Source organism: Clupea harengus, chromosome 12, assembly GCF_900700415.2.
Source record: "Clupea harengus chromosome 12, Ch_v2.0.2, whole genome shotgun sequence".
Taxonomy (NCBI): Eukaryota; Metazoa; Chordata; class Actinopteri; order Clupeiformes; family Clupeidae; genus Clupea; species Clupea harengus.
This window is the reverse complement of record NC_045163.1, coordinates 12,943,963-12,957,896: the sequence shown is the minus strand read 5'-3', so window position 1 is coordinate 12,957,896 and position 13,934 is coordinate 12,943,963. Positions and strand designations below refer to the sequence as shown.

Below are 13,934 nucleotides of genomic sequence, written 5' to 3'. Positions count from 1 at the left end.
ACCCTCTCATTACGGATGCGGGGAGCGACCATTGGACGGCGGGACGTTTACTTTGAAGGTCCTCTTCTCATTTCGTTCACTAGAAGTACATTGTAGAGAGGAACGCGTGCCGAGAGTTTATGTGAAGCGAGACTGTGCTCTGCGCTTCTTTCTATCATCTTGGGATTGGCATTTTCTTTATGTTCGGATAGACCAGTTATATCTTTTTAATGACAACAATTTGAGATTATGTAGATTACAACTACTAACTTCGAAATCAATAAGATTGTCTGTGTTTGGTGAGTCCGGCTGAAGATTTCCTCTTGGAATCCGGGGGGAGTGCGGAACGGAACTATGAACGTTACTGGAATAATTGCTTTTTGCCATTTTGCCATTTTTTCTTGCGCTGAAGATATTTAAAGGGAAAACAACTAATGGACTCTCGGTTGGGATTATAAACAAAAAAGTAAACTGCAACAAATAACGACATATAGCAGTTGTGTTTGGGGACAAAATGAAACCGATCCGATTCTCGGCTATCGAAATGAGAGCTTTATGAGTCATCTTCAACTACTGTCCCTGCTTAAACCCCAGTTGCGTTGCGCTCCAAATGAAAGATTCTCTTAGTGGATCTAAGACGCACTGTGTACGCCATTTGAAACCTGAACCAACAATCTGCGATAGTGACCATAGCTGTAAATCTCCCCAAAGTGTTGGAATACAAAGCTCTCCTGTTTCTGCACTGACACCTCTGGATCCTATTCGCCAAGCAAAGCGATTACCCATCAGGATTCTCAAGATGTTGACCGCTCATGCAAGCCACTTGCTTCACCCGGAATATCTTCAGCCCCTGACTTCGGCAGCCGTTAGCATTGAGGTATGATTTCCCATAGCTGTTACAGTGTCTCGCAGTGCGCTATGGTGGGCAGTTGTAACCTGCGCCGCTCTCATGTAAAATAACTCATCGCTTGTGACAGCACCGCATCCAGCACTCCGTGTGAAGCATAGTAGTTACCAGATAAGTGTTGTATAGAGGGGAAAAAACGAAGAGCGTCAAATTATATTTGTCTTCTGAAGTTCATTAGTGCAACTTCATTCGACCAGCCTTTACTCCTAAATGACATATGCACCGTCATTACGCACGGCAAGAAAAATAAGTGGTCTTTCATAATTTAAAAAGCTGGACTCAAATCACAGTTCGGAACCACGGCCATGGTTAGGTTAGGTTAAAACGATTGGTGTTTTTAGAACAATCGAATTACATTATGACGTTAGAATTATTTCTCTATTTCTTTTCATTATTCATTATTCATTATTTTCATTATTTTCTCAAGGCCTGTGCCAAATTATGCCCTATCGAACTCAACTCGAGGTCTACTGCTCACAGCGTAGATGAGTCAATATACTATTTGCTAGTATTGTTCTGATATTTGAAATGTGGGCATATGACAAAGTGTGCAGATATGAAACCACGTTGGTGTCCATATGCTTCGAGGCTAAGTGATGTGTCAGATAAACAAATAACAAAGGAGGTTGGCAAACATCTTTTCCTTGAACAAATCGCATTTACTTTCAAATTCAGCACTTCAAAATCCATTTACATAAAAAAAAATTAACCAATAAAGAACTTGTCATATTTTATAATACTAAATTTAGTTCACTAAGTTTAGGTAAAGGCTCAAGTTCCATACATTTAACTTATTGTTACATTACAGAACCACTCTGGGTAACAACAGAAAAATATTAAGTGTAATTCTGAATTTTGTGTAATTCATGTTCCCATATGTACAGTCTACCACCACTACTTTTATGTGAGCTTGAAAGCTAAACACACTTGTACCCCAAAAATATATTAATTACTGAGTTATTTAAAATAAACTTTGCATTTATGTACAATACTTATTTAGCTCTGTCTTATTTGCAGTTGGATGCCAAGAAGAGTCCCTTGGCCCTGTTGGCTCAGACCTGCTCCCAGATAGGGAAGCCAGATCCTCCAGCCTCCTCCAAGCTGAGCTCCATCTCCTCTGACAAAGAGTCCAGCTCTCGTTCCTCTTCCTCCAGCTTGAAGCTGGGTGAGCACCGGCCTGCCCTGGAAGACAAGTCCAGCTTCAAGCCTTACTCCAAGGTGGGCTCGGATGGCAGGAGGGATGGGGTGAGCTCAACCAACAGCAGTGGCAGTAACAGCAATGGCAATGACAAAGCCGGCTTCCGGGTCCCCCACAACAGCACTGGTTGCTCATCTTTTCCCCCTCATGCCGTCTCGCCGAACTCTAGGGTCGCCTCTGGGTCACCCCTGCAGTCACACATGCAGTCGCACAGACAGACGCAGTCACCCTCCACCCAGTCGACTCCTCACTCGCAGATGGTGAACGGGGACCACAAATCAGCAGACTCTACGAACTCTGACAATGGAAGCAGCAGTGGCAAGAAGGAGGCCGAACTGAGCGGCAAGGCCAGCCAGGACGGTGCGCTACTGGCTAACTCGAGCCATGCTAGGGCTAGCGTCAACTCCAGCAATGGCAGCTCAGCCAGCAGTCCCCGCCACGAGGGCAAGGCAGACTCCCAGTCCTCTCAGCCTAGCCTGGGGCCAGGACACATCGCTCCCATTTCTCCCTTCAAATCTGGCCACTCAGTCTTCCCCCTGCCTTCTTCTGGCATGGGCTACCATGGCTCTATTGTGGGAGCCTATGCTGGCTACCCCTCCCAGTACCACCACGGTTTGGACCACACGAAGTCCAGCCTCGGGGGAGGGAGTATAGGAGTCCCAGGCAAACACCCGAGCTCCAGCCCCCTCACCGGGGCCTCTCCACCCTCCTTCATGCAGGGCTTGTGCAGGGACCCGTACTGTCTGACCTACCCCAACGCCCCTCACCTGGGCGGTGGCAGCAGCTGCACTTCCTGTATCCACGACCCTTCTTCCTCCTCCTCGGCACTCAAGCCTGGCTTCCCTCTGGTGTACCCGGGACACCCGCTGCACTCGCTCCACGCCAGCTCGCTGTCCTCCAGTGTCACGCCGTCTCTGTCCCACCCGCTCTACACCTATGGTTTTGTGCTGCCCAACGACCCCCATCAGCATGCGTGCAACTGGGTGTCGGCTGGCGTTGGCCCCTGCGACAAGCGCTTTGCCTCCTCAGAGGAGCTCCTGGCGCACCTCCGCACGCACACCACCTCCCTGCACGCCTCTGCGCTCGACAGCGCCAAGCTCCTGTCGGCGTACCACTCTGCAGCGTCATCTGCTTCCGCTGCCGCTGCCGCCGCTTGCCACCTCCACCTGCCCCAGAGCAGCCCAAACTCTATGCCCAGCTCCTACTCTCTCCGGGCACCGCACAGCCTGGGTCTGGCACGCTACCACCCCTACGGAAAAATGCCCCTTCCTGCTGCTGCTCCTACTCTGCCTATGCACTCCCTGCAAGCTGGTTCGCCATACTACTCACAATACGCCCTCTATGGGCAAAGACTGGGACCTGCATCCGCACTGGGCTACCAATGAGTCATGAGCACAGCGCAGCCAGCTGGGAGCTAGCTTGTGCCTGCATATACCCCTCACCTGATTGATTAAGGGAAGAAAATGGGGCACGATTGCATGCCAACGGACTGCTTGGGCACACCAAGAAGAGCTACTGGAAGAGTTGATCGTGTATCCATGTTGTGCCAGAGGCTGAAAGTGATGGCTGACCTGGGTGGGGCGCAATATCTGAGTGTTTCCAGACTTGGGAAGACTGTTGACTGTGAACGTGCTTGTGATGCAGAGAAGATGTCTCCTATTAGAGCTGTGGCGGCAGAGAAGCTGGATGCATGCAAGCTTAGACCCTGACTGTGCAATGGGATAGGGCTTTCAGAGTGACAGGAACCTGCCATCCATGGACTGACCAATTGTATTTATTTTCTACAGAGTGCTTTGCTTTCACGTTTATATTCAAAACTACATTTGTTCTTAATTATTCGTATTACTATGATTGTAATTATTATAACAGATATCAACTTAAAAAAACAAGGTTTATGGTCCATGACCACTGAAAGACCATAGAAAAAACAGCTGCAAGCTACAAAACAAATGATTTTCTGTTTTCCTCTGTTTCATAAACTTTCTTTTAATCTCTTTTCACGTTCTTAGCTTTTTTTTGTCGGCCTTTGCGGTATGAATGTGCATGTCGAACCCTTCCCTCCTGGGCTTTGATGACGCTTGATATTTTTTATTTGTACAGCTGATGAATAAACTGTAAAAGAGATGTAATATTTTTTGTAACGTGTCAGAGTGAAAAGACGGGGTAGCAAGAGGATTTAGAAAAAGAAAACATGGTGGCAGTGCTATCCATTTTAAACTTGGAGGTCTTATTTTGTTAAATAAATGACATGGTTATATTTAATCATTGCCTTTTTGTGTGTTTGTTCCAAATACCTATTATGCTTTCATTATGCGTTTGCCGAATAAATCAGAGGTCTGCAGATTTGTAAAAGCACTTAAGTGAGGAATAAACTGGCATTGATTGCCATTGGTCACGCTAACAAAAAAAAAATAGATTGCATCAATATAGCTCTTCTAACACAAGGGTATTGAGGTCGCTGACCTTTCTCTATATACTGAATTTCAATGCAGACTTACCACAGCGCTGTGCATCATTGTCATTTCTATGGAGGCCTCTGGAGAACCCATGCCAGGAAGTGCAGTATGGATCCATCTAACTGTATAGAGTCCTCTACTTTCGCTCCGAAAGCCCAGTTGTCTCAATTCTTGCGTCACAGCCTGCCACACAACACATCCCTGTTTTGAGTATGGAAATACAAGATGTATCATGACTCAACTCTCCTACCTTACATGGGTGGAGAAATCAAACGGCAGATGCGATTGACATAAGTGATATGCAAGTGTAAGGCATGGCATAGCGGCTATTGTCTGCATGCATAACGGCCCTTTGATGTGGAGATTGTTCTTCAGACAGACACAGGTGATTGATGTATTTGGTGGGCTCCACCCACAGTGTAGCTGGCAGTGTGTTCCCGTCGCCAAACGAAGAGAAAGAACAGACACCGGCCGCCGAATTGCCCCAGGGGCTGTGTGGGTGTGTGAGTGTGTCTGCCACAGCTCTCATTAGACAAGTGTTTTCACTCCTCACCGGAAAGTGCTGGAAGAAGTTTAAACTGTCTCTTCCCCCCCCCATTCGTGTGGATGTCTAAAGGTGTAGGACTCTTAGCTCTTGAGGCAGAAGTGCAAATGTTAGGCCACCGAGTCTCGCTCTTGTCATTAATCTTGTTTGACTGCACGGGGACAGCGAGGCCTTTGAAGTCGGCGCTGCTGCCATGGTCAGGGTAATTAATCCTTAAGGAGTGCCACGGTGGACGGTTCAATTAAATTGAATTAACGTTGAGTCATATTGCTCTCATGAATCATACTTCTATAATTATCAGATTAATGCCATGGTGCCAGACGAACACCTTCCCAGGGGAGAGTTTCGCTTGTGGCCTCTGAAAGACCACAGTGAGGCAACTGTTGCTAAAATTGGTGCCGTCGTCTGGGCACGCTCCGCTGTCATGGTGACAGTTCCTGCCTGCCAGCATTTTTTTCCCCCTGCGTTGTTTGCTGGGCCTCTTAGCTGATACCTGGCTGAGGCTGTGATTGGCAGCGGTAATAATGCCTCGGTTTCCTGGTAGCGAGACATGACCGGGCTGTTCGCTGCGTATCTGTGACCCGTACAGGCTAGTCACCAGAGCTGACAGCACAGGCCCCTGAGAGGTTACAGCCGTCTGCCCTGGCAGCTCGGAGCAGGAGGGTAACCTGAGAGCTCGTGCCCTGGTTCACTTTTCCAAGACATTGTGCAAATCAAGCCCCCCGTCCCCTCCGTCACGGCTGGAGCGGCAAGCGATACACTTGGCTGGGCCGAGGAAGACGGGTCAAGTTGCTGGAGTGGCTCTGATAGCCCCGGAGTGAGTGAAGGTTACTGAACATACATACACACACAGACACATACACACACACACACACACACAGACACATACACACACACACAGACACATACACATACACACACACACACACACACAGCCTATCTCTTGCTTGCCCCATTTATCTGATCAAGCTGTCAAGGGTGTGCACTGCACCTTGACAGTGACTGATTGACTTGTTGATCAAAGGATGTCAATCTAAGCACAATGTGGTTAAGTGCATGTTTGGCCACCTGGCCTGTAAATGTTTAAGTTACCTCTCTGGCTCTTCAGTATTCTCAGGCGCCTCATCATTTCTGTGCAACATTGAGTTGCCATGTTTTACTGAAAACCTTTCTTTATTCGTTCAACAGCCAGTGCTCCGCTTTGTAACAAGTTTCTTCAAAGTCACACGTGCAAATTAAAATAGTGTGGCTTGTATCACCACCTACAGGACTATGGTAAAATAAAACTAGTGCCAGCGCACCAGACACCACACGACCACAAAAGAGAGAAATGAATACCAATGCTAGCACGCTGAATAGCAGTGGGAGCAGATGAAATGTAATTCATTAAAGTCAACCCTCTCTTTCTCTCCCTCTCTCACACTATCTGTCTCTCGAGGGAAACATGAATGAAATGAATGGCAGTGGCATTTTCAATTTTCCTTTAACTTGTCCACTGCCCTGTTATCCCATCCATCATTCCTGCCTTCCTCTCTCTTCCGTCATCAATCACTGTGTCCTTCCATCTCCACTCGCTCATCACACCCTTGTCAGGAATCAACACCCACATTCTATTTCCGTACTCTCTCTAACGTTACCTCCACCATCTACAATGTGCGCATCCAGGTCTTACTAAGAAGGTGTGTGCAATAGAGCAGGAGTTAAGACTATTAAATGCACTGTCCACGCACCATCCCCATCCTCACAAAAGCACAAACAAACACACACACACACACGCACACACACACACACACACACACACACACACACACACACACACACACACACACACACACACACACACACACTCCCATAGACAGACACATACATCTAAAATGGGCCTCCCACCACTCACCCACCCACGCTGGCTCCAGAGGTTTTTTGGTCAGGCTGTGAAATGGCAGGCTGATGTCTCTGGCTAAAGTCCTGGGTGGACAGCTGACAGAGGCCTGTGATTAATGATGACAGAGTGCGTTAGCTGCTCCTTGACTCTGCGGCCAGCCTGAAACCACTGCTCGGTGAAGAGCAGTCACAAACCCAGAGCCAAACATAGAGAGAGAGAGAGAAAGAAAGGGAGGCTGTGTGTGTTTGTGAGAGAGAGAGAGAGAGAGATGAACCAAAGTAGAGCTGAAACAAGAAAAAGAGAGAACTGTTTTTGCAAGGCTTCTGAGTTACCCCTGTATGCAAAACGTGAGCCCCCCTACTGAGCATCTGATCCTCACATCGTATGTTTTTGTCTCGGCTCAAGGTTTGGCAATAGAACACGATTCCCACATGTTCTCGTTCCTTCAGCCTCTCCCAGTCCACCCTTCCCCTCTGAGGCGCACGGCTTCGGGCCCTTTAGGCTACGAGAGAGAAATACTTACGGCTGTCAGAGAGATTTGTATTGATGTTTTGAAACCATCAAACACCGCATTGAATTCCCTCACAGACAGAGAGGTGGGGTGGGGAGGAAAATGTTGAAAATATCACTTTACAGCATGCCCTCCGCACCCTCCCTCCCTCCCCCGGAGCTGCACACCACCCTTTCCGCATACCGGCACTCACAAGAGACACCAATCTATTACCGTATTCTGTGGTGATGGCTCCAATCCCACAGTAAATTAACCTGTCCTGTAACCTGCTCTGTCTGTGTGGGAATGTAATGAGCCAAGAAAAAAAACATACGATCTGAGGATTTCTTCTTTTCGCTCGTAACGTTCACTTCTTTCTCACAGTTCGGTTAGACTAGTCCCTCAGGCAGTGCTCTGACGCGCAACAGTGCAGACAGACGGAGTTCAGTGTGGTACAAGGGGGGGCACTGGCAATTATGGCGCGCCGCTAATGCATAGGCCTTCAGCCCCAGCTGGTTCTGATCTCCGAGGCCTACGAGGGAGAGCCGCTGACTTGTCAGTTCTCATGCATCACGCTACGCGGCAGCACACGGAAAAACGTGCCTCGGCAGCGAAGAAACAACCAAGAGTGTGTGGGCTGTGTGTGTGTGTGTGTGTGTGTGTGTGTGTGTGTGTGTGTGTGTGTGTGTGTGTGTGTGTGTGTGTGTGTGTGTGTGTTTTCACTGCACGCGTGGGTGACCGGCTTGGCCTCGGCTGGTCACAGTCTCACATTCCTCATGGTTTACTTGCCGTTTCTTTTTTTTTTTGGTGTCATGGCTGAAACCAAAGCTAATTCTATACCCACTAGCCTAGATCTTGGACGCGTCGCCACAACACTAGGAGGTGATGGCTTTACAGCTCCAAAGCGCTTTCACTTCAGAGTTGAACAAGTTTATGTTTGCGCACATATGAGCTTATGCCTACAAATGACACAGGAGTTACGCCTATAACTTATATTCGCCTGTAAAGTAAAAGTCCATTTGTCTATGTCAACATTCTGTCTGCAAATTGTTACCCTGCCAAATCTTGATTAAGCCTGAACACAAAGGATCGATGTGCTCATACGTTTACGACTTGTCCTTTCTCAGAAATATCATAACTAATCACAACAAGAACTGATAATACCTTATAACTAATGACAAATAACTCCCTTTTCCTTTTTTCTTTCTAAAGAAACTCCTGTCTAAAAGGACAAGAGTGTGTGTGTGTGTGTGTGTGAGAGAGAGAAAGAGGCATACATAGAAGGAAGCAGGCTTGATTATCCAAATACAGTCATTAGAGGGGAAATGTGTTTTTCAGGCTGTCAGGATGATTAATGGCCGAGAGCAAATCGGCACAAACGCTCTTGTTTAGTCTGACTGGCAGACACGATCCTGTCCATTGATTTATGGCAGGCGTTTTGTGTGAGGTAGTGCTGCGGTTGAAAAGAGAGAGAGAGAGAGAGAGAGAGAGAGATGGAAGGTGGGGTTTGGGTGGAAAAATAACATTACAGCATACAGGGAGAAAAGGAGAGAGAGAAAAACAGAGAGAGAGGGAGAATGTGAAAACAGCACAATGACGCCGGCATAATTCCGCACTGAGCGTAAACAGAACACACAGTATCCCAGGAATTGGAGGAGCTCTTGCCTTCTGACAGAGCAGAGCATTTTAATAAGATATATAAACTAATTATACAGCGCGCAAACTGGATTTTCATGCACTTACACTCGGGTGTCGGCAAGCACGGCTTGATTAATTGACTGCATTTTGTGTTGTGTTACCACGGTAATTACCAGGGCCCAGGTTTAGGAGCCCTAATTAAAAGCTCATTTCACTTCATCTTCTCCCAGCTCTCAGGTTGCACCGACCTTTTGACCCTGTAGCCGGTACAAATGACTGTGTCTAAACCAATCAGCCAGAAGAAATTCTTAGCACCCAAGCTTGTTAAAAGGAGCAGAGCGAGGCATAGTAATTTCTCTCAGACCACAGAGGGGAAGACAAAGAGAGAGAGAGAGAGAGAGAGGTATTTAGCCTTTTAATCTGCTATCTCTTTTTCCTTCTGAGACAAAGGGACTGATAGCCTACAGGAATGGCATTTGTCAGCAGGAACCAAACAAGAAAAGTAAAGAAGGGACGGGAAAGAAAAAGAAAAGAAAAGATGCACCAGATACACATGACAAAAAACTTTGGGGGGAAGAAAGAATCAAGAGAACATGTCCCTTGTCTTCTCTGACCTTCTTCATGCCAAATATTAAAAGCTTCCAGATGTTTCTATTTTCCACTAGAGACAACTTGGGAGTTTGGTCGGCATTCAACGGTATACCCAGAGTCACTGATAGAGGCATTGCAACATTTTGATTGTTGCTTTGTTGACAGCACACATGATTTGGAGTCAACTGTGAAATTGCCTCATTCCAACATTTGTATGCAGCTGTGCGAGCAGAACAAAGCTGCAACCTTGAGCAAAAAATCTGTCAAACTGACGCAGTTTTATGGTGGACCTTGGCCAAGTGATAGCACGGGGAGTCAGTAATGCGGCCTTAATGTTCCAGTCATGAGCTAGAGATGCTAGCCTCCCAAGGCCAGAGGAGAGGCAAACCGTTCTTCAGATGTGTGCATATAACTCATCCAGCACTCAGATACCCCAGAAAGTAAAAAAAAAGGAGTGCTTTAAAAAACAAATATCTCACCACCTGCCAATGCCAACAAAACAAGCCAGATAGCCGTTTTGTTGTGGCGGTAAAGAACAACTGTCACATACATTCAGTTGAGAAACATGCCTTAGAGGGGACTCTTCCCTGATCCCAATGAGAACGAATGGCCATCTATTTCCCATGAATTGTTTTAGGGCTTACCTAGTCTCTGCTGCACGAAATATTACTCCGAGCCGACGCTCTCACCTCATAACCACTCCCTGCTCCCATAAATCCTCCGATGATGATGAGAGAGCAGGCAGATCCCATCCAGGGGAAGGTATGTGGGGATGACAGACTGAGGAAATAAAAGGTTGAAAAATGGCCAACATGAAGGAGGTGGTGGGAGGTGAGCAGAATGGGAATGGTTCTTTTGTTTACTGCGATTTACCTTCCTACACAATATGGAGGCTTTGGAAACTGTGGCGCAATGTCCCCTCCTCATGAGGAGAAGTGGGGCAAAACAAAGCAGACCCCCCTCCCTCCTCCTCCTCCCTGCTCCAAAACAACAACAGCAACAACAACAACCACAACAACAACAAATCAATAAAACTAGACAAAACAGCTCACTCAAAAAGTTACACACTATGCAGAAAGTTACGTATTATAAATAAGCTCACTCTAACACTACACACAAACACAACATTCAAAGCAGTGTATCCATAATGCTTGTGAGACTGATCCTCTCAGGTCTGGAGGGGGTTGAGAGCCAGTGTGGTGGCAGATGCCTAAGGTTTCGGGGGGCCCCTGATGTGACGTGAGTGTGGCCCAGCTGTATGCATTTCGGGGAGGGTGGGGGGCGGCGGACGAGAGTGTGTGTGAGGTGAAGGGGTTGGTTGTGGCCCCTGCCTCCACATGTCAGAGGCCATGATTAATGACCCCCAGGCTGTGCTCCCTTCCCTCTGGCCCTCCCTCTGGAGCCAAACTACACCGCTGGCTGTCAAGACCAATGGACACGCTCAAACTGACACGAGGGCTGACCAGCCCCCACAACCACCACCTCCGTCACCCATCAGTCACTCAAACAACCAACCCCCCCCCCCCCACACACACACACATGATCAGAAAAACAAGTATGTACACTCACACAGACAAACTCACACAAATGCTCATGTACGCTCATGTGTAAACACTCACGAAATACACACACCTTTTCACTGAAAATATACTTATGTGCACACACACACAGGCGCATGCGCACACACACACACACAAACTCACAGACATTCTCACACACATTAACCCACATGCCTTTTTAATGAAAATACACATATGCACACATAAATACACTCTCAGTTTGTGTTGACACACACACACACACACACACACACACACACATATACTTCTTCATACAAATGCATTTGTTGGAATAAAACAGAAACGGATGCATGAGTGGAGGTGGGCTCCAGGGTGTGGGGTGTGTTGCTTTTCTAAGAATCTTAGGTGGCAAACCAAACAGCCTCAACTGAGCCAAGCTGCTGAGGCCTTTTATGCGTTGATTTGAGTGTGTGTATGTGTGTGTGTGGCCATGTGTTTGAGCGTGTCTCTGTGTGTGTGTGTGTGAGAGTGTGTGAGTGAGTGTCTCTGAGCGTGCAGATGAGTGTGCGTGTTACCATGAGTTTGAACACGTCTCTATGTGTATGTGTGTGTGTGTGTGTGTGTGGGGGGGGGGGGTGAGAGTGTGTGCGTGAGTGTCTTTGAGCGTGCAGATGTGTTCGTAGTACAAGAGAGTGCTTCTGTGAGCCCATGTAAGAGAGGGGAGAAGAGAGAAAGAAACTGTGTGTGTGTGTGTGTGTGTGTGTACCTATATTTGTGTGAGTGTGTGTGTGTGTGTGTGTGTGTGTGTGTGTGTGTGTGTGTGTGTCTGTGTGTGCTTCAGCTGAAAGTGTGGAGGCGCCGGCTGCATGTGCGGCGGCGGTTCCCAGCCTGTCAGGGGAGGCTGTCAGCCAGTGATTTATGGCCACGAGACTCAGACCTGTCTTCACTGCCAGTTCAGTATTGTTACAACTGACAGCTAATGAGGCCAGACATGCTTTCAAGCAGAGCACTTAACAGCGCTTCAATCTCTCCTGCAGTCACGGGCCTCCCTTTTACCCTCCTGCTCTCTCTCCTTCCCACTCACTCTTTCCTCTTCTTTTCCTCCCTCTCTCCCTCTCTCTCCCCTCCTCTTTCACACTCTCTCTCTCTCTCTCCTTCTCTCACTCTGTATACAGGGCACTGGGAAACTCAACAAATATATGGCATAGACAAGGGCTCCCAATAAAGCTGAGGCAGCAACCGCAAAAGGCGCAAAGAGACATCAATATTTCAAAGGTTTGTGGCGCAACTCGTGCAGTAGCAGTGCGAAGCGAAACCGACTGAAGAAGCTCACTGCAGCTAGCACACAGACTCCCAGCAGAGCAACTCAGGGGGAACATCATCATGTTTAAAATGATCACGTCTTTCTTATGGATTTCCTATGAGGTTCGTTTTCTCTAGAGTTAAGCTAATCAGCCTATGGTATAAGAAACCCATCCCTCCAGGGAGCCTAGCGACCCAGTATTAGCAATCAGCAGAACTCATTATAAACTAGCGCTGACATTATTGCTAATAACTACCCTGGTCTATTGGTGATTTTGTTATATTTACAGTTTACATACACCAACCAGGTATTGTTATAGTATCACTGCCATCACAACTGTACTTTGCATGACACAATCACTATGATTACAACAGCTACTTATGATCAACACTCGCCTGTACATCTATCACTGCCCATTTTCCTGTCAACTCTGTCCTCATTTAGCTGTCTGGCCAAAGCCATTCCTCTCTCTCTCTTTCTCTCTCCCTCTGTGAGTAGAGTTTGGGTACTATAATCACTACCACAGGCGCTGGCAGCTCTCCCACCTTTAACCCTGGTTCCTTGTCAGCCATGATTAATGGCCGTCCAGCTCGGTTGGTGCAGCTTGCGTTGCCGGTTTCAGCATTGTTCCCTGGATACATAATGAACTCTGACAAGACTTTTCTTCTCCTCTTAGTCTCTCGGTCTTTCCCTTTCACACTTTTTTGTGTGGGTGTGGGGGTGGGGGGGGGGGGGACAGACTCGCCACGCAGTGGCACCTCAGGTGGTGGTGTGTGAAATGAAATGGTGAGATTTAAGATTAAGGTGTACCTATATGTGTCCGGTGCAGATCCGTTTTCTTGAGACTGATGAGAGACTGATGAGAGTCATTCAAAGAGATGATCATGTCACACCTTCCTTGTCCCAGTACAATCCCATCCATTTTAAAAGGACCAAACTGAAATGACATTATAGTATTCTTGTTTACGATAGTGTAGATTTAATGAACGCAGGACATTTTGTCATGAGTAAAACAACTGAGGTGAGGTCTTGCCAATTAAATTATAGCCTTATTGCCCTAATAAAGAGAGAGCATACCTGACCTCATAAAAAGATGATATATGATGGCCAACTCATCTACGACTTAGGCCTGGTTCATGTACAGCAGTTGGCTGTGAACGTTACATTGACAGTAACAGTTACATTGACATAACAGTTTTTTGTGAGGATTGTTGGTCGTCCTGAGAGGCAATAACCACTGACAGGTCTGTGGCACCATCTGCTGGCCAGAAAACTAAATCGCATCGTACTGAAAACGTCCTGCTGACGCAACCGACCCCCCCCCCCCCCACCCCCCATTAACTGGCAAAAAGCTTGGCTGTTACCCAGTAAATATTGTATCACAAATAAGGTAAAGGAGGTTCACTTCCAAATTCTACATAAAATA

General features: G+C 47.2%; 1 protein-coding gene across 1 annotated transcript; it reads left to right on the top strand.

Annotated features, from left to right (window-relative positions):
• The first annotated feature begins 38 nt into the window (after positions 1–38).
• Positions 39–4,346, top strand: LOC105903309 (zinc finger protein 703-like). The gene is made up of 2 exons (XM_012831079.2): positions 39–856; positions 1,904–4,346. The coding sequence occupies exons 1-2, from the start codon at positions 590–592 to the stop codon at positions 3,467–3,469; spliced, it is 1,833 nt and encodes a 610-aa protein (XP_012686533.2). The 5' UTR covers positions 39–589; the 3' UTR covers positions 3,470–4,346.
• The last annotated feature ends 9,588 nt before the right edge of the window (positions 4,347–13,934 follow it).